The sequence below is a fragment of the Cygnus olor genome, chromosome 1 (assembly GCF_009769625.2).
Source record: "Cygnus olor isolate bCygOlo1 chromosome 1, bCygOlo1.pri.v2, whole genome shotgun sequence".
Classification (NCBI taxonomy): Eukaryota; Metazoa; Chordata; class Aves; order Anseriformes; family Anatidae; genus Cygnus; species Cygnus olor.
This window is the reverse complement of record NC_049169.1, coordinates 93266858-93289050: the sequence shown is the minus strand read 5'-3', so window position 1 is coordinate 93289050 and position 22193 is coordinate 93266858. Positions and strand designations below refer to the sequence as shown.

Sequence of the window (22193 nt, the reverse complement as noted above, 5' to 3'; positions counted from 1 at the left end):
TGAACCTATTAGTCAGGGAGCCTCAACCTGTTTCTTAGAATCTTCTAGATCTGCTCAAGAAAAGGTGTTCCCCCCAAAACTAGTCCAAAAGTAGTCTCTAGAGGAAAAAACAGTAATAGTTGACATTTATAAAATACATTCCTCATTTGGTGACCCCTTTATGTATTGCTCACACTTAAAACAAGGCGTTACTTTCTGCAGTTTAAATCAATAATGCAATGAATACTAACAGATTATGAAATTAAAAAACGTTTCTCCAGAAATTGCCCAATTAAATCAAGCAGCACCACCCTGAAAAAGTATGACTGCAATGTTAACCAGTATAAAACACCACAATGTAAATGGTGAGTTACGGCACAAGAACTCCACTGCCGGCTACAGTCTCCTTTTCAATATACATACTGTATCACTGCCAAAATGGGGTGGGGTTTTCTGTTTTTTGCAAAAAATGTCGGAGACGTTTAGCATTTTTTTTAATCCAAGTATTACTGAAAATTGTTACATGTACCACAAATAAAACACATCCATCTTACATTGCCATAAGCTGAAAAAGGATGAATTCCAACCAATCGTGTTTTCCTACACTTCAATAATTGCTTGAGGAAAAGAAAATTAAGGTCAAACAAGAAATGCAACTTAAAAACCCTGCTACAAGCCAAGAATAATTCAGAAACATAAAGAAAAAGGAATTTGAGTTGTGAGATTTAATCCAGATATTATATAGAAAACATAACGAGATATAGGAAGGGACCTTAAGAAAACAACCAAAAAGGTTTTTAATACACTGCAAAGGTATCAAGTTTCAAGGTCCAGATTAAAATCACTTAACAGGCAAAATAAAAAGACTGTCAATGCATAGACCACCTTTTACCAAAGTTACAGATGAGCATTCCCAGAGTAGAGTAGAGTATACGTGAAAGATAAGTACATATGTATAGACATATACACACATCTTTCATATATATATATATATACACACACACATACATATACACACACCCCTATATACCTAAATGCATATATTTCCCTGCTGAGGACAGGGAAATTCCTACTTCATTAATAAAACGCAACCTATGACAAGGCAAGGGTCTACCACAGAAAATATTTTCACACACCAAGGTTGATTTTGCTTACACATTTTATCCCATAACTATGAATTTTGTTTCCTTGGCACCAAAACCACAGGTTCTCCTGTTTTAGAACTTACAGCTCAGAAACCTGTAGGCTGGATTAACAACAGAGAGTGAGATTGTTACCTACCAAACTGAGCTACCAAAAGTTACTCTGCTAGGTTATAAAATTAATGTTTATGTTGGTTCACAAGACTGTCTTCATTAGCTGTACTACTTAGCACTCAAGACAAGCCATAATCTAACCCCCAAAAGTCTGTTTTTCAGTAACGATTAAAGTTGCTAACATTAGAGTACTTCACACAGTTCCTCAGAAACTTACTATTTTCTACTAGTCCGAGACTTCATACACTTGTTCTTCTTGATCAGCCAGCATTCAGCAAACACCCACAACAATGCCACCCACAATGGTCTGCTCTTTAATCTTTGTCCATAAACTCTCAGCTGGCTCATCACTCATCCCTATGCACTCCAGCTGCCCCCTCACATGAAGGACATCTTCACCTTCTCATCTTCCCAGCCTGTCCTTCCTAAAGAGCCTGTATCACTCCATTGCAACTGTTTGGTCATGCAAGGCATCGCACCACATCTTGCCACCTCAGCAGTCCCCATTGTATGGCTTAGTAAGTTTTTCAGCAATGATCACCACTATTTTCCTATGCTACATTTGCTGCACTTTCATACATGCAGCTGGTAAAGTCAGCCTTGGAAATGAATGAAATATGATTACTAGTGTAGATCCTCTCCTGATCGATTCTTGAATATCAAATAATGGTATTAATACTCTGCATAATTATTTCTGTGGGCTGTAACCTACCCGGATTTCACACGTCAAGCAATATGAGATCTAACTATCATTTGGACTGACAAAAAGTTTTTAATAAGAAATTATTGGCAATGCTAAAATAAGCAAAATTTCTCCTCCTTTATCTTCTTCGTCCCATCATACATAATCACATAGATATTAACACATGACAAAAGTACTGAAATCTGTCACTCTCTTGCAAAGGAAGTAACAGAAATAAATAAATCCCATCTGAAACACAAATACATCTTGCTGGACTCCATACAACCTCTTGTAAGGGATTTAGAATAGCTATAGATCTATAAACAAAATGTGATACACAAATAGAAGTAGCCATCTTCTTCTCAGCTTTCCTGAAAGGGGAAATTTCATTTGCTTTCATCTTCATCCTTAACTCTTCCTCCCTGCTTTAGCTGAATGGGATAGACATAAAGTGACTGTATGAGATGGAAAGAAAACATATGGATTCATTGCAATTATTAACAGTCTAAATCAATAGTTGCATCAGAAACGAGGGGAAAAAAACACTCCAAATTACTCACAATTAATAGGCTTTTAAGTGGTTGCTCTCACTTGCCTCTCCTGTAGAAAATGTTCTGTTTGTGAATACTATTTCCACACCTGCAAATTCCTTCTCCCTAACATGAATTAAAAAACTGAGAACGCTTGTATGTAGAAAAAAAAATCTTTCAGTAAAGTTCAATAATATAAAAAATACAAGAAGATTTTTCATAGTTCTGCCAAACCATGCCACTAGAAATAGAAACGTATAGCACATAAAGCATGTTCTCTCAACTCCCAAGATTTCCCAGCCTGTAAAAGCTTCACTAAGGGTGTAATTATTTCAGTGGAAACTTGCCACCATGAGTACTAAAAACACTGACTGTAGTGATAGAATTTCCTCAATCCATTTCAATAAAAAGCAACCAAAACAAAGTTCAATTTAACAATTTGCAAGTCACAACAGTTTGAGTATTAAAAATATAAAGATGGTAAACAAGATGTACTTTTTGGAAAATGCAATTATTTTAGTGCAGGAATTCAGAAATGTCAATTTTTGTCATTAAAGAACAATGTTTGTTCTTTGTTAAACCAGACCAACAAGCTGCCAAATACAGAGCAATTTCAGGTCCTGCATGAGAATATTCTACTGATTACACGTAGAGGGAAAAAAACAACACTATAGTATCAAGTAATTAACACATATAATTGAAGACATGAGAAAGCAGTAAAATCCAGTCACTGCTCATGTATATCAATCCCCTTGTATCAGTGACATACACATAAAATTTGCACAGTTAGTCTGTGATGCACATCAGAAGCTGCAAAATTGCTTCTCCTTGATTGCAAATATTTAGAGAAACCTCTGTACAGATTCTCCTGCCAAATAATACATGCCAGGCTGAAATGGAGTCAGGTAGAAGGGGGAAAGGTCTGCTATCCTACTTCACAGACACAGCATGGTCCCATTATCTCTGTGATATGAAAATACGATTGTGTACTGCAGTCTAATAGCTAGTATAAAAGTAAAACACTATTCATATAAAGCATAACTGAAACAGCCCTGGGAATGCTATTCACACCTGTGAGTGTTAGGTTGGTATTTCAGCAAAAGGTGGCACGCCTCATTTCCTGGATTCTAGAGCAGTTAACAGTCAATGAGAATGTATTTTCATCTGCATTTTCTTTGTGTGAAAAAACCTGTCAGCATTTAGCTGCTTTTTGTTTTGATTCTTTATTTGTTTTGGCAGAGGATGTGAAAAGGGTACAATTTATCAGAAAAAGGTTTACTGAATAGAACTTGTATTCTTAAAACAAATACTAGTCAAAAGATTTCAAGGTTCACTTCACTTCCATTTCAGCTAAGACTGTATAAAACATTAGAGCTCTTTTACTAAGTTCCATAAAAATTATTTTCTCTCCCTCTCTTTCTAATGGGCTGTGTTTCACTCATTAGAGGAAACATCCAACCCAATGACTGTGTGGACTTCAGAGAAATTTTACCTCCTCCTTTTTCACTAGACAGCTGAAAGGGCAATAAACTCCAACAATTCAAACACAAGTTATCATGAGCAGGTGAGGAGTACTGCTCCACTTGTGGTTAACTGCTGCAATAAATGAAGCAAGGGGAAGACATAAAGAGCCTACAGTCATCAAGGCAGTCTCTCTCCATATGCATTTGTGCAATATTATGTTTAATGTTTGCATTCTAGAAATCTCTACAGAAAAGAGCCCTAAGTTGTATTTTACAATATTCTGACCTCACTTAATGCCACCTGTGATACATGCAAAATGTGCAATAATGACAGAAATAAGAGCAGTAAAAATAATCTCATCATTTGAAGGAAGCCACGAGAGTATGATTATAATCCATAAATCAACTGGTGTAGTTATTCTGTATCTGAAAAATCTATGCAAGACTAAGCGTGATACAGAAGACTGTTTGTATCCTTTCTCTGTTCAATGTATATAGTTTCGCTTTTGCTTTTTTTCCTTTTCTTTTCCTTTTTTAAACACCCCACGTTGCAAGACAGTGACACCTTTTCTTTCTCAGATAGAGCTATCCCTTTTATCACACAAGATATCAAAATATTATGAACACTTCAAAGAAACAGCCCCAAGGTTTTTGTTTTTGGAATTAAAGAAACCTTGCTCCCTGCTACAAGAAGAAAAATTCTAGGAAGTACTGTTTTCATATAGCAGTATGAACAACATTGTCAAAAATTTCAGTGATATTTTTCCAATTGTTAACCAGATCTCTTTTTAGACAGATTACCAGAAAATGCTAGCACTGTTAAATATTTGGGCCCAAAAAGTTAGATACTGGAAATCTTATAATGCAAATGGTTTTACAGGATTTTTCAGGCTAGGTCAATTTGTATAAATATCATGGGTTTATTTGGACATGACACTAAACAAAAAATTACGCCTTGGAGAAATAAGAACATTTCCGATCTCTTGTCATAGATAAAACATTATAAAACCTAATTCATTTTTGTGTATAGGAATGTAATCAGTCTTTTAAAGAGACTATTAACACATTTATTTATTTGTTTATAGTAAGACATCATTAGAAGCACAGCACCCATTTATCGCTAGATAGGAATAAGGGAAACAGTTTGAATTATGGTTTCTCAGACATTGTTTCACAAATTGGCACATGAAGTTAGTGTATCGTTTCCAAGCTTACTTCAAAGTAACAGACAGGTATGTAGAAAGATGGAAAGAATCACATCCCTGATGGCTACCAGTTAAGTTTGTGAAGCACTTCCTAATGTAGTTTTCACTTGTACATGATCACTAACGATCATTTTCCTGTCTTTTTTTTTTTTTTTAAGTAAAATTATGGATATGAGTTGAAGAGTCAGAGGTTCTGAAAAATTAGAGGCTGACAACCAACAAATCTTTCCATGTTTAAATAAGCTTTCAACATATACTCCCACAGCAGTAACTCAAAAGCATCTGAAATTCAAGAAGTTAATTTGTTGCAGCATGTTTTCCTCAACGAATTCTGCTAAGTTTAAAATATATGTTCTATGACATCTGCAACCCAAAGTATGATTACGTTGTCAGCTCACAGTGACACAGATTTGTAGATATGCACAGAAGATGCATGCAGATAACTTTCTGAATTTAAGGTTTTAAAAATTCTACTCTGTGCTGTCTGTATTAAGAGTAAGTATGGATTTTTCTTTCTTCCCCTCCATCCCTTATTCCTTCCTCTCCCCCCCCCCCCCCCCCGCCCTTTTTCTAAAGCATCAGACAAATCAGGTAAAGCACAGGATCTGCACTATTTGTAAATATGACATTAGAATATTTCTATTACAGGCAAACAAAATTTAAACAATATAAACATGAACTCGTCCAAAGTTCTTAACTTAGATATATTTCATGGCAAAAAAACAAAAAGCATACCTTCAGGTTCAAAATTTCTATTTCACAAAAACAAGCCTGCTTGTTTTTATTTATTTTTTATTAATAAAATACATCATTCTATCTGGAAACCCTGTTTTTGTCTTGCATGGAACACCCTTCACACACACACACAAAACAAAACACAACAGACTTTAGACGCTGCCTTTTACAACCCCTTGCTCTGTTTTGGAGTCTGTGGAGTTGTTCTAACCAAAGGGAAGGCCAAGAAAAGTCTATACAGTGGTCTATACTCTTTTTTTTGGATCTAAATGGCCACTAAACATACCCCCCTTATGTTTATTATTACAGCTCTGTCCATTAATGGTTGCTTGAACACTGAAAGGCAGGAGAAGCAAGTCTCTCCCCTCTCTGAAATACAAAAAGAGGAACTCAACATGTCTGTGCAGCAGGTTATCATGGCTTTGCCATCCTCCTTTACCAAGTACCTCATACTGGTGTTAATCAACAGAATATACCAAGAAACCTACCTTAACATTGTTGGTGGAACCTTTCTGGTGTTGTGGAGTTTCTATAAGTTACATAAAACTAATTAAATGATTTTTGGGGTGGTTTTTGTTTGTTTGCTTTGTAATTGTTGTTTTCTTTTTTTTTTTTTTTTTTTTTTTTTGCATTCTAGTGCTTTTAATCAGAGATGATAACCATCTCAAAGAAGCTTTAAAATTTGACCTTGTGAAGAAATTCCAACCAAACACAGAGCAGTGATTATCTTCACTTCCCCATGGAATAAGGGTTTGGGGTTATCTTGAAGGAAATATGTAGCACTCCATTGTCTCATGCCCTTAACTTCCAGAGAGTTACGTGAAAGAAACCAAAAGATGATTTGTTTACAAATGACATGGGAAATTTTTTTCTTCATTGGAGTTTCTTAAAAAGCACTTTGTAGGTACAGAAGGATGCTATGTGCTCTCAATAAACAAGCAATAGTTTCACTGAAGCAATATGATACCAATGCTCTTTGACAGCATGGCACCTCTTATTGAAAACTCATTTGCTCACAAAACCTGATCTTCTAAGGAATATTCCACTGAGGTCACTTGCACTAGAGAATACTTTGGCAGACAGACCCATGCTGTTCCATATGGTTTCCATCTCCTGAGTCAGTAACTTGTCCAACTAGCTTATATTATGCAATATTTGTACAAAAGCCTAAAGGCCATCCGGAGATGGTAAAATCTGAGGCTGAGAACAGTTGACTCCACTTCAGATCATACAGACTTCCAGATCTAAAACTTGGTGGGATGTTAACCAACAGAACTGAGTGAAGGGGTCATAATTGCCACATACTGCCAATGTCAAAGTGTAAAGGTTAATCGCTAAACTATCTTGAGGATAATTAACAGAACATTTCAACACATCACTCTAAGTAGAATATGCCAGAAGAAGAAGGATCAAGTATGTGAAGTACACTGCCCCTGCAATAGACACAAATGTCGATGAATCAATTGTCTGATTTTCAGTCTTGTACTTCTAACACAATGCTAACTTGCTAAGGATGGGCTACTTCCTAAATATTTCTTATCATAAATATTTAATTATCATTCAAATTGCTATAATAAATTCATATTTTTTCTTCTATATAATGACTATAAGTATACTGGAATCCTATCTTGGCTTGGCATTATAGACACATACACCATGGTGACATGGAGAACTGTTTTCTTCACTTAGGCAGATCATGAGCATTTTGATTCATTAAAGGCAAACAATACACAAGCATCACTTAAGTGATTCTTTTTTCTCCATTATCTTTACTGCTATTCACGGGTGTCAGTACATCTTCACAGAGTTGAAGTACACTGAGATATTTAAACAAAATGAACACTACATCTCTTACAGTCTCTTATGGGGCAAAGGGGAAGTAAATAGGTGGTACTTCAACCTGACAACATTCCATTAAAGCAGAAGGCACATTAAAAGCAATTGCCCAAGACGAATCAGCTAACTGGACTAAACATTTAACTGCAGAAAGAGAATTTTGGGAGATGCATACCATGAGCTGTTGCACAGCCACAGCAAAAACAAGTCTCACACAGTAGAGTAGCAAACATACCTTCTAAACATAGCAAAACACTGGTAGCACTGCACTAAAGGGAGAACACCACACATTGTGTTAAACAGTTTGTTCAAACTTTGAGTCAATGAATGTCCAAGAAGAACATTCAGTTACTGAGGAGGAAAATCAAACTTGATGAAAGCATTGTGGTTGGTACCATATACCTCGATTCTTTGGCTGGATTAATACCAGATATATGCCTCTTCTAAAGGATTCTCACTTCCCACTAAACAACAGCTGTAACTTTGTGGATGACGCAGAAGATAAGTAAGATAAGATGGTAAAAAATGGTGCTAAAATCACTGTGGGCAGAAGACTTCACAGCCTCCTCCACAATCAGCTCACTTCTTTGATTTCTAACCGCAGGAAACTATTTGCTTCCTTCTTGATCAAGAGAAGCAAAAATTAAATCTATGAGCAACCTCAAAAACCTTTTATTTCTACTAGAAAGAAATGCAATTAAGTTACATGCTTAGATATTTGCTAATGTTTCACAACGAATTCCTAATAAGCATTAGCATTGTGTTTGCAATAATCTTTGAAATGCCAGTTGGTGATAAAGATCCAAAGTTGTTCAAGAGAATTTTTTGAAGCTTGAAAAGGGTTAGTTCAAAATTTTTTGGAGGTAAGAAAAAGGCATAGTAGCTACACGTTTTTTGTTTTTTTTTCACACGATCAAAGTTTGACATCCAGTTTAATGGTGTCAAGGGGACTTTTATTATCAACATCAAAGCAAGCAGATTAAAGGTCTAAATTAGACAGCTACAAAGTTTGTCTAAATAGAAAAATAAAAGGAAAAAAACGTTCACGTTAATGCAAAGATTCGTTAACAAAGCAAGATGATGCTTTCAAACAAGATGTTGATGTATCTCTAAAATGGGTGCACAAAGTTCTTCGTTTTACAAAACACTGCTGAGTTGAATGGAGCTTCACAGGAGGTAAACAAAGACCCCCAAAATTGTATTTTGTCATAAAAGGAAGAATACAGAAAGGAACACCAAAAAGAACAGAGCATGGAATACATCAAGTTCAACAGTTTCTTCCAATTTATTCAAATACAAAGGAAGGTAGATCCAAGTCCACTGGTTTAAGAACAATGGATCTGTGGTGAAACAGCAAGACTTGTACTTCAGCATGTAGGCATCTGACTGATTTCCAATCAAGACAAGTAAAGGCTCGATAACCATTAAATTAAGCAAAGGAGCAAATTTACTTCCTATTCAGAACTATTGCTTCCAGTGTTCTCATTTCCACTGTCAAATTTTTTCAGCCACACCAGATAACAACCTGCAAAGCTTCAAGCTTGAAATGCTAAATTAAAAAATGATCATTACAAAAACTGTTTTCTGTTATTTTACCTGTCACTAGCACAGTTACTTGTTGCTGTCCAGTCATGTTGAGGGTTCACTAGGATGCCCCAAGAGAGGAACACAGAGGTTGGGGTGAGAGTGCCAACTACCAGCTGCAGAGGCTTTTGAGTCTTGGTCCGACCTAGATAAGAAACATGCAATTCCAATTACAAGTTAGTTTCTCTTGTAGTATGTAGGGGAATGTTTTTGTAGTCAGATAGTCAAGTAAATAAAGTCAAAATTTGAAGATAAAGGTACAACAGCTCGCTCTTTTTATTACAGCCAGCACTTCTAATGTATGATTTAAAAACAGGGTAGAGACAGTGTCTGTGATCTGTTTGTTGACTTCTCATTGAAAGGAAAATGGAAGGGAGACTGCTCCTTCCCTGAAGCCAACTGAGCAAGAACAGAGAAAAAAAATATAGAATGAAGTTTGCAGAAAGGAAAGGATACGAGTAGAAGGCAGCAAGAGCAGAGATTAGGTTACCACTTAAAAAAAAGCAGATATCAGACACACAGTCAAGCCCCAGAGGCAACAGAAAGACTATTTTTTTAGGAAGTTGTACAGAACATATTTCAACTTAGGAAGAAACTGGAATATTTTACTTCCAGACTTATGGATACAAGGTAAATCAGAAGGAAAGAACCCATCTTGCTATTATTTGGTGGGCAGGAGAGACACCGGTTTACAAAATTTTGTTACAATTTTATCTTTTAATAAGCTTTCTCTATTACTCATTTTTCAGATTATGAAAGCTTTTTTGGTGTTTTTGGTTTGCTTAGTATGAAGTTAATCTGCATATAGCTTAAAGTTCTGGCTGTCTTGGACCGCATCACTTAAGGTGTTATACATAGTTCAGGACATCACTCTCATTCCGTGTAATAGAGAAATAGTGTCTTCTTGGCAGGATTCCTAATAACACTGCAGTTGTGTCCACAAATAATTCATACTGTCTGCAGCACTTTTCATCAAGTGTGTAAAAATAACTTTATTTAAATGAGGTTTAAAAGCTAATAGTTGGAAACAAAGAAGCGATCTAGAGCAACAACTTTGAACCTGAACTTTGTGGACTGCTACAAGCCCAATGAGAACCTTCATTGTATGATGAATTAAATGGAAATTCATATATTCCTTACATCATTCTACATGAAATATCTAAAGGATCTGTACCTCCTCATAATATACCCATGACCACAAGCGTACCAAAAGTTTATAAGCCACCAATCTAAAGATTATGTTTTTCACTGTTGTGAAACAAATCGAAGTTTCTTTTCATGCCTTTTGATCCCTAATATCTGTTCACTTAGCAAGCCCAAAGAAAGTTTGATCCGTACTTTCAACCAATTTGCATTTAGACACCTTAACTGTGTGGGTTTTTACTGTACATTGATGGTGAACATGTTAGCAAAAAAAAAATAAAAAAAATCAAACAAACCAACCACTGTCTACCCATAAGAGGAAGTAGAATATGTTTTAAAATACTATGGAGCATCTGAAGGCAAATATCCAAATAACTTTCCTGGTTTCTGGACCAGTTCCCAGGCTCCTTCTCCATTGTTAAAGAAAAAATTAAAACAATCAGTATGGTCATTTACCAAACCATTTGGTAAATCCTCTGTCTACAGTGAAATCCCTTTTTGATCACTTTTTGAGAAAATACAGAAAACATGCAACTTAAAAACAAACAAAAAGAAAACCCCGCAAGCTCTCATGTAACTTGAACTCATGCTGTTGTTTTTTGTGACCTACGTATAATTTTGAATATGTCTTATTATGCCATTTGTGACCAATTAGAAACTAATGATTTATGTACTTTAAAACCAGGAAGTATGTGATCATCTATTTTGATCTATATAAATACAAAGCATACAACTCTGTATTAATCAGAGTTTGAACCAGAACCGTAAACGGTCTTCATATGTAAATTTAAAATTGCAGTGACACAGATTCTACCATCATTGTCAGTAATTTGTCCAGTCTAACTACTCTCAATACTAAGATGACCTGCTGTAATATTTAATTACCATTAAGCCAACAGTTATTCTTATACCTTTATCTGCTCGACTGAAAACTCAAATATCAGACTCTTGTTTGACAAATCAGTTTCTGTAGACTATAGATAATAAAATTAATAATGTCCATATATATATATAAAATTGGGCACATTTTTGGTCCATGTTTAAATATATTTATATGTGTATAAATATACAAATTCACGCACACATGTATATACACTGCGGGTCTGAAAGTTTTCACTTTTCACTTTTCAAAATGTTTCCCAGCATTCTGTTCTATGTTTGGCTTTGAGTGAGCAGAAATTAATTACAGCCAGGAATTAGAATAAACTTCTTATAAAGATTTCTAAGTCTAAACACATACATATATACTAACAACTTATTCTTTGCAACAGCACAGTGATCCTGAGAGTCATCCCTGTACCAAAATAAGGAACTAAAACCTAACAACATTAATGATATAATCGATGTCATGTAGAAAGTCTTTGAAACAGACAAGAAGCAAATTCAGATTTCTGCTGTGCTACGTATATTTTAAGCTAGAAGCATTCCTTTTTCCTTAACTGCTTTGTATCAGCAAGCACTGTAGGAGTGCTGAATTACATACACACAGGTCACCATTTCTAATTAGAAAAAAGAGCATTACCATAACCATGGATGAAGGAATCCTTAACTGGCAGTTTAGAAAGAATAACTTCAATCCACCACACCACTGTATTTCAAAACTTTTACTTTTTTGTGTGCACTTATATATCTCTTTAAGCATCAGAAATTAATATTCTGAATTTCAATTCTCATTTATAAGAGCTTTTTACAAGAACCATCCCTAGATTTTGAGCAATCTTCATGTGAATGCCACATACATGACTAACTGCTGACTAGGAAATAATGTCCTACATTTCACCTTCATACAGAGTTCATGCATCCCAGTCAGACACCTACAGTTACAAATACCTTTTCAAAGAAAACCAGTAAAAGCAAGATATTGTCCTCCTTAAACTACTTGAAGAAAGAGATGCAGTAAAATACCTGAGCAAGACTTCTTTTTATTTGAAACACGTGCTGGTCTTACTGAAACCAAATACCGTGGCTCTGCATCTGTAAATGAAGAAACAAGTAATGAGTATGGTGTTGCTGTTTATTTAAGAAAGGGATTAACCTATAATTCATAACAAAAATCTAATATTCAGTAAAGGCTTGACACATTACCCAGTCTTCATGGTCTTTAGGCATGTTTGTTCCAAGGTTTATTTACCAATCATGCGGAAGTATTCTAACCACTAGAAAGAATAACACATCCCTGCAGTAAAGATTTTACCATTCTTTTTGACTGAGACATAACAAAGAGGTGAACTTGGCAGGACATACATGTAACACTTCAACCAAAACATTATTTAGAAAGCAAAGGAGAAGGAAAGCTCAGATGAAGAGGAAAAAAGTGAGAGTTGCTTAGACAGCTGCCATCTACAGGCTACTTACAGTCTTCCCTCTCTCGTGAGGTCTAGCATGTGAACAGTAGAGATGAAGCACACCAGAGGAAATTTTGCTGGCCTACTGAATGGTATAACAATATTCATATAACGCTTTTAAATTGTTCTAGCGGAACTGAGAAATTTTTCTAGGGTACCAGATTTTACCTCTTTGATATACTTGCAGAAGTAGTGAAAGCAATGACTGGAGGGGGAAAGGTTCTAGTCTACTGCTCCCATCACTTCTATCAAGACATAGCCAGAGCCCGACCCAAGAGCTGATCCCTGTAGTGGCTGCTGATGCTGCCACGTGAGGAGGACTCTCAACATGTGAGGCTGCTGGTTCAGGTATTGTCAAGCAGCTTTTCTACAAGTGCTTAGCTACAAAACAATCCACTACGAAATACTCTCCATTGTTAACTAGTAGCATATTTGCTTATTATGTCAAAATAGTGCCTTTTCTCTTTGCATACATAATCATTTTCCACTGCTTCTACTGCCAGACATGTTAGCCTGATATTGCATACGGAGATGGTTGGTTTAGTGCATGCATTTTTATAAAAGGCAGTTTAAATAGACTTGCAAGATGTCCCAAGTAGTTATAAGAGCATTACCATAATACAGAGTTGTCTTAATGTCTACAACGTATCCTATATTCTTTTGAAATTAAAAAAGAAAAAAAAATACTTAATTCTGCTTTTTTAATATAAAAAATAAAAAAAACTAATTTAATATAAGCAATGATTACATTAAAAAGATGCAAAACAAAATAAAAACAAATACCTATAACACAATAACCTTCGTTGACACATTCTGCATCAACTTTAGAACCATTTATTTTTTGCCATGTTTCTTCCTATAACCTTTTTTTATGTATTGTTTCAGACTGTACACCTACTGTAAACAATGTCTCAGTAAAGAGCTGATATTTATAGAAAGAAGAAATAAAGTGTACTGGCCATTTAGCACAGCATATACCCCTATAGACTAACACTACATTATTCAAGATCTGCACGACTGTCTGGTTGCAGGAAATAATGTCTGACATGCTCAATACAGCATCCACATCAGTCACTGACTTGCTTTATAAATAGTTTTACAGACCTTTTCCAGAGACTCATTGTGAGATTTGACTGTTAAATGCTTTCACAGTTTTGAGTACTCTCAATGAATGTAAAGTTATTACTAATATCTAAGAGAAAGGGACTCATTGTATAAAAAATACAGACGGCTCTGAGTTTGACAGGATGTTCTGCATGCTATTACAATAGAAATTATGTTGCAAGCAACAGGAGAGCAGTAGTTCAACCATTTTCTTGGTCATTAAGTTCATCTCAGAGACAAATTGTATCTTCCATACTTTCCAATGTTTATATTTACTTTTAATTTAAGCTCTATGCATTTTCTCACAGGAAGAAAGAACTTTTGCAAAATATTTCTTAAGACTTTAAATGAAAAAACCTCTCTCCATCTTTACTCCAGTGTAATCTTTTTTTTTTTTTTTTTTGCGCCGCTTCCCATAAAAGGTTTGACTGCTTCTTTTCAAAAAAAAGATATCATACTGCATAGCCAAAAAAACACAGAGCCATTCCAGAGACAAGAGTTTCCATTGGATTCAGATTCAGTCTTTGGATTCAGATTCAGTCTTACTGGAATGGCCTATATTTCTTTTCAAGCACTGCAGCCATTGCAGAGATGCAGAGTCACTGCTAGCTGGGTGTCAATTGTGAAAGAGCTTGGAAATTGTTTGGAAATACCAGTCTTCATAGGAAATAAGGAAATTAAGCAAACCAAAGTTTACACAAACTCTGACACATTTGAGAGACATCTGATGCAGTTTGGATGACACAGGCACACATGGTAAGAGGCCACAAGTTCAGATATGTTCATGTTTCTTGCAGCTAAAGACAGATAACCTCACCCTGCAGCTTAAAATAATAAATGCTTTGATTAACACAATGCTAAAACAGCGAGAATTGGAGAATTCAGAAAGGAGATTTTCCCTCACTGTTGATGTCAGAGGTTGGAGCTTTCCACCCTTCTTACTTAAAACCAAGCTCTATTATTACCCACCTGCAACACTGGAAAAGAAGTCATAGGAGCTTGCAAAGAGATGACTATGGGCAGAATTTGGCCCATACAGATCAAAGATACTTTAGCTACAGTTTTCAGAACAAAGATTTCTCTGTGTAAAATTTGTATACTAGTTTAGATACATGTAGCCAAATCCATATCTGCAGATGAGAGAATTAATTTTCTTCACATCCCAGTGTACCATCACCCTGGAGTCTACCAATTAAACAGAACCACTGAGAAATCTCTTACATCCAAATTTCTGTAAGGAGAGGAAAGAAAATCAGTACTGAATAAACAAACAACTTGCAGCACTACATAAAAGGCTGTGCCAGACTGGTAAAAACTAACTTAATTTGACTTATTCTATGCATGTAAGTCACTTGACACCCACACTATGTAAGTACTTTAATTGTTTTTTATTTTAAATGGGTTTCTATTGTTCCCAAAATAAATATAACTGAGATGAGCACTGAAAACAACTGCTCAAAGCAGTGTGGACAAAAAAGTGAGTTAAAGAAAGAGTGCAAATAAAAGTGCAACTAGAAGTGCAACTATCCCTTCACTTACAACAAAGTGAATTGATTAATATTTATAGAGACATACAGTTCTTCTGGGATCTGTACAAGCATATGGACATTTTTTGTACTCAGGCCTGGAACCAGAAATAAGTGACAAAAAATTATATTTATAAATGTATATTAAAGAAATAATATAAAAACATTAAATATATATATATATATTTTCCTCTGTGCTTTAAACCAAGTTTTCTGCTGTGCATTCATGGCCATTTGGGAGACCCTTACAATTTTCACAACGGGCTGAGCAAATTCAACTACAATAGGGTTGGTTTTGAATGTCATTTTGAGCTCTCACAGACTACAAAGTCACTCTTTAAAATATACATATATGTATATATATATATACACACACACACAGCATATTGCAAGTACATGCATAATCTTGTAAGGATCAAGAATCTCCTAAATGAGGGATCTCTACAGAACCATGCAAACTTCATCAAGTTCAGTTAGAAACACATTCACAAATTTGACAGAAAAATCTTAGGTTCATTGCAGTTTAAGGCCTTTTTGAAGAGCTGGTACCTTAAGATGAACATAAACCCGTTTGTTTGAACCTGTTGCTGCCTACCCCCCACTATTAAGGCTGGATTGGCAAATACCATGGCTAACCTCTCCTTTCAGGTGGCACACAACTGGTTCTGTTAGAACCCCCTGAAGCTGCAGATGAGAAGGGAAGTCCAAACAGACAGGCTTAAGTCTTTAGCAGAAAAATGACCTTAAGCACCAGACGATTGCTAGTCAAATCCATGCCTAATTTTTAGTGTCATAAATCCCCAAGCAAGTGTTTTTGTTGTTGTTGGCTTGCTTTGCTTTTTATGACAGTTCAGTTGGGTGGCTTCAAAATGTCATCAGCACTGCCCTTTCAAATGTCAATACTTGCAAGTAAATAATGCAATGCCAGTTTGGAGCAAAGCACTGCACTCAGGTAGGCACGTACACCTAACCAAATGGCTTCTGAAGCAGGAGGGAAGCCTAGTATTTGTAAAGAACTAGGATTGGTATCTATGTATGTATCAAAACCCAGTATCATGCATATGCATTCAGTACATATTCTTACATCTTTTTCTCCCACCTCTCAAAAAAAAAAAAAAAAAAGGCATTCACCGATCTTTTTTTAGCTTCTAAACACCACAGCTATTACAGCTTAGCGAACCATCACCAATTCGATGAAACACTCCTCTGAACTCCTTCAATGACTCAGTATTTTTTTCGTCCAGACAGCCTGAAAGACACATACACACTACATGTACACACAGGTATGTCTACAATTCACCCCAGGAGAAACAATTCAAAGACTGCCAACTTACACGAAAGTAAATCACCACTTTGGCAACATTATAAAAGAAAAATCAACTGTTTATAAAAAGACCAAGATTCTGTGATACTAATGCTATAAAATTATCAAAGCAAAAAAACTTTCTCTTATCCACCTGAGCAGCCTCAGAAGATGACCAGCCTTGAGGAATGTAACAAAAATGCAGCCACAAAAACATCAAACTAATACAGAATAACACTAATTCCATATGCTGTGAGTAATGCTTTGAAACCAGTGGCAGCAGGCAACTAATATGCGTTGCAAAGTGCTAGCAAATTCTGCTTCTGTTCAAGCATGGATGATTTCAAGCATACTCTGTGAATTCAGTTCAAGGTTCTGCCAATATAAAAATGCAGCTGAAAGCAAAACAACGTAAGCATGACTTGACTTACGAATTTAGAATAAATTTTAACAAAATATTACAATGCATCATTAGAATTAATATACTAACACATTCAAGAAATCAAAACAAAACAGTTTTTAGCTTCAGGTCTCAATTCACTGATCTGATTTTAAGGATTGCTAAAGACTGACTCTGGGATGGTAAGGGCAAAGGCCAGAGGCAGAGAAATGGAGGGATCAAAGCAAGCTGTGGTGTAACAAGCATTGGAAAAGACAGAGAAGTGGGATGAAGGGGCTGGTGCAAGTGCACCTGCTGCCGGTCAGTATGTTTGTCCAGGTGCTCATCTCCTTCTGAATTAATGTGTACATTATTTGGCATCTCAAAAGGCACGCAGTTAATACACCTGCATTTGTGTGAGCATTATTGGGTATAAGAAACTGCACAGCAAGATCTTTTAGCTAAGCGCTGCTCTAGCACACATCTCTGAATTACACTTAAAACATTATGATATTGGATGATATTAGAATTCTTCCCTATTTGTATGCAAATTTCACCCACAACTTATTACAGTTGTTATAAAGTAGAATTGCCAGCACATTCTCCTCTTCACTGCACAGCCTGGTTCAAGTAAAGGAAAGGCCAAAGTATGGCAAAGCTCTCAGTCAGTTTTAGGAATTCATTTTATTCAGTATGTTAGCTAATTGCTGTCCATTCTTACAAAATTTTCCTCCGAATTGATCTCCACCCAATTTTTTGGGTTTCTGCAGCAGTGGTAACAAATTCAAGGAGGCTGACTTTGCAATCTTCTTAACCAAGTTAGATAAAACTAGCACAAATTTCTCAAGGAAATATTCTTTCTTTTCGAGTCGTGCAGGCTGAAGAGATTTAGGTGAGTCTGTATGTTTTCTTACATTAGTCTAACTACGAAATTAGTGAAATAATATATATATATATATTTTGAGTAGAGTGTAGAATTGCCTGCGTGTATGTAACTTTTTCACATGAATGACAATTCGTTTTCAAATGAATTGACCATTTTAATACTGTCAGGTCAAGATCCACTTCTGTCTAACTTCTGTCTAGACAGAGCAATTCCATTCTCCTGGATCTAGTCACTCTCTCAGGAAACTGCATTCTAAAGCAATCATCCCCAAACCACTGGGAAAACATACCTTTTAGTAACTACCAAATGCCTTTAAATACGCACTTCTAATGTTTACATTTCAGCAACTAAGCCAATTTAAAGTTATGATCAGCTTTAAAGTCCCTAAATCAATTGGGAAAGGTCTTCTCTTTCAATGAACTACTAAAACTGACAGGAGAAAAGGAAGCCTCTAAACAGTCCACAACGTTTCTTCACATTTGGGATTCATTCCTTCCATCCTGTTCAGTAAAAGCTGCAACCAACCACTGTTCAGCACAGCCTGTGAATGCCATCTGCTTTCTGTACATGTGGGATAAGCTGAAGTGAGAGAGGACTGAGAGGGCATTTATCAGGGTGAACACGAATACTTTCCTATATGCTTAGTTGGTTTTATTGTGGGGAAAAATAGGTGGAACACACCAAAGACCATTTGCAAAGTGCACGGTGCCACCAGAATCACTAGAATATACAGAACGTGGAATAGACAATATTTCTGGAGTGAAATTAAAAAGAAACAACAACAACAAAAAGCTTGCTTTGAATGAACATAGAATACTAGGCCAATTTCGTCACCTATGAGATGTGCTAGAAGCACAAAAGTAACCTAAGACTCTTAACAATATGGTCAATGGGTACTTGTACCTTCGGAAAATATCTTGGGAGTATTTATATTACACCTCTACAATACCTCATATTTTCCAACATTTACATAAATCAGGGTCTGAGCTGAGTTCACTGGGTACCAGAATAAAACCAGTCCACTGTTGCTAAAACTGTGAACCACCCTGCAGTAGCTCCAGCTTGAGGCAGTACCTGGTCCCTAAAATTGTAGGGGGTGTTAGCAGTCACCACTGTCTTTTCTCCTCTGAGGCATGTCACTCTAAAACAGAGCCAAAAGCACAACCAATGCTTCTTTCTTTAGCTGATGTACACACACACAGAAAGTGTAATCAACACTGCTCTTTAAAGAGAGCAGTGGTGTTTAATATTAATGCAATGGGAAATGTTGTGCTCTCTGTTTCCAAACTCCAATGAACAAATACACTAAGCAGTTAATGTAACCCTAAATCTCTTAACTAAAAGGAATAGTTCCAGTAAAGGTATTATTAATTGCCTTAAATATATGTTTGTGAGCTGAAGTACATACATATTGCTGTTAGCTTCTTTTAGGTCCTGTGCTTTCAATGATGAAAACTTTCCAACTTTTTCTTCAAGTTGGAAATGGTAGTCTTTATATCAATATTACGTTGCATATTGCATTTGTAGTTATCGGACATCCAGAATCTTTCATTGTCACTAGGAAACTCATTGACAACTTGTTTTAGCGTGAGTGAGTTAAAATTTTGAAGTTACTCTCCTTTAAAATAATTAAAAGGAGAGTATTCCCCAACACTTGTGCCTTTCTCTGTCTAGACGCACTACAGAAAATGTTTAATTTCATTACAGGAGATATGTATAATAGGGTTTCTCATCTTCAGTGTTCATTGCTTCAAGATTTTGATAGCTTAACTGTAAGCTTTAACGAATATGCATGCAGCTAGCCACTCTGACTGCAGAACTAAAGAAAGGTGTCTACAGTCCCAGCCATTACATATTAGCATGAGAGTTGCAGAAAACCAAGATCACCTATGCTCCAGGTGATGTTCAGCTCTATGTTTTCACATGGTTTCACAAAGCATTAGTTATTAAAGCTGCTATTAAATGGTGAGAAGTACACACCATCTACACATGACACTACGTTCAGGGCTTTTTCCTCTTTCCAAGGATCTCAGAGTACCTGAAAAATATGAATCCCCACTATTCCTGCAATATAGCTACGCAGATATTACTTATGCACGATTCTACAGAGAATCCAGTATATCCTTGTCACTGAACTGATTCAAAAGTTGCACACAGGATACATTTGATTCATAAAGCTTAAGTGATGGCTAGGAACTCAAACACTGGATTGGTGATAGAAGTATGGAGAGATCCCAGGAGTACAAACTCACAGAAAGGAATAAGTCAACCTTTGCCAGAGAGATCTTATGAAGGTCTCTAGTGTCTTAATTATTTTGTGTCTATCACCTTATTTATTCTTTTTTATTTTACAGTTTTCAGCCTGGAGCAGGCACACAGAACTGCCTTCACTTCTTCACTCGCCACATTAAAAACAAGGCAACTGTTACTTCTGCTCTTATGCATCTTTTCTCCCCCCGGACTTACACTAAGATCACTGACATTACAATGATGAGGCTAATACAAGAACCAGGATTCATTTCAGGCTAGAAAAGTGTAAAGAAAAACAATAAGAAAGTCCTCAGAAATTTAACAGATTTCTTAAGATATCATATCCTGATAAATCAATGTTTTAATAATTTATAAGACAATTCTAGCTGATCCAGTTCTCTTGTCTTGCTATTTTGCCCATACTGACATAACCCAGAGTTAAAGGGACAGCCTAATTTACTCCTCCTTTCCTATCACAGGCAACAGGATATAACATGCAGTTTAATCTCCTCCATACAAGTACTCGTGAAATTTTCTGTAGCTTCTGACACAGAAGGTACAGGCTATTCTGTAACATGCAGAATTGGAATATGCCCCTATAAGAAAATGCATCATTTCATAAAAAAAAACATCATATCATAAACATTTCCAGCAAAGAGAATTAAGCACACAGTTCTCAAAACTGTTTCATTGCTTCTTGTTCTGTGTTAAAAACACGTACATCTCCCTTGTATACTACTTTACACTGCAACTTCAGACAAATTATCCCATGTATGTAATATATGTAATATGGTTAATACAGTACAATCTCTTATGATGAAAAACTACCGCAAGTGAAAATTCTTAAAACAAGTATCAATAGCAAGCTGTTCCAAACAATAAGAGTTGTTTGTTCTCCTTGAAGGATCTCCTAATTCCACTGTTATCTGAAATTCTTCCCAAAACAAACTTAAACACAAAGAACCTGAGCAGCACCCCAATAAAAACAAAAATTAAGAAACCCCAAGGTTCTTGATCTCATCGCTATGTTCCTACACCATGACAACAGCAGCATGCAAAGCAAATTGCATGCAAAGCCTTACCAAGTTCAGTTATGTAGGTGTTTCCTTCTGAAGGTAAAGGAATGTACTGATTAGAGAAGAAGCTGCTTCCATAACCCAGGACAAAACCTTCAAGTTTGGTGTTTTGACTTGGTCGAAGATACCTCATGCAAACGGTGTCATCTGTTGCGTTGATCTGAACTTTCAGGCTCTGTCTTTTCACTAGGGAAAGAGTAAAAATAAGAGAAGATCAAAATGTATTATTGTGCAATTATGTATTCAGTAAAGGAATATGACAATATGTAGGACAGTTCAATTTGTTAATTGCAATTAAGAGTTGCAAGGTAGAGTCTCAAGGCAACTGAGTGTATATCAACTGTTGTGTAAAATTATTTTCCAGTATGTCCATTTCTTCCCCTCATTAGTTTAGTATTATCATTAACTATCACATCTACAATTGCAGTAGTAGAAGAGTACAAGAAGTAACTGAAAAAATGCAAGTATCTTTTCCTTTAAATATAGGAGTTATAGCAGTATTATAGGACCCACTGGTAACAAAATTGCAAATCGTGAGATTTTTTCTTAGTTAAGAAGAAATTAAAAATGATGTTTTAACATGAAGTTAGCCATGTTGCAAAATTAGAAGATGAATAGTAACTATGTCCAAATAAAAATGTTACAGCTATGATTTATTTATTTTCAGCTGTGTTCAGCAGGAAATGTAATTTTCTAGTTGGAATTACACCAGGACACCTAGACTAACAGAAAAACTCCATGCAAAATTACCAAAAAGTTTTTTTCAATGTTGATTTTTATGCTTTCCAGAGGAGCAAGTATAACTGCAAAACTTTAACTTGTAACAACATAGAATGAATTCACAACAGAATAACCAACTTTATAGACTGCACAAAAGTGTTTCTTCCTTTTTTTCTTGGGTGAGGTAGGAT

General features: G+C 35.8%; 1 protein-coding gene across 1 annotated transcript in view; it reads right to left on the bottom strand.

Moving 5' to 3' along the window:
- The window catches only part of LOC121075988 (ABI family member 3 binding protein), a 151478-nt gene that overhangs the window by 105972 nt on the left and 23313 nt on the right, over positions 1-22193 (bottom strand). The window contains 3 exon segments of the mRNA XM_040569840.1: positions 9283-9415; positions 12319-12387; positions 21289-21468. Coding sequence (XP_040425774.1) covers positions 9283-9415; positions 12319-12387; positions 21289-21468 — 382 coding nt within the window.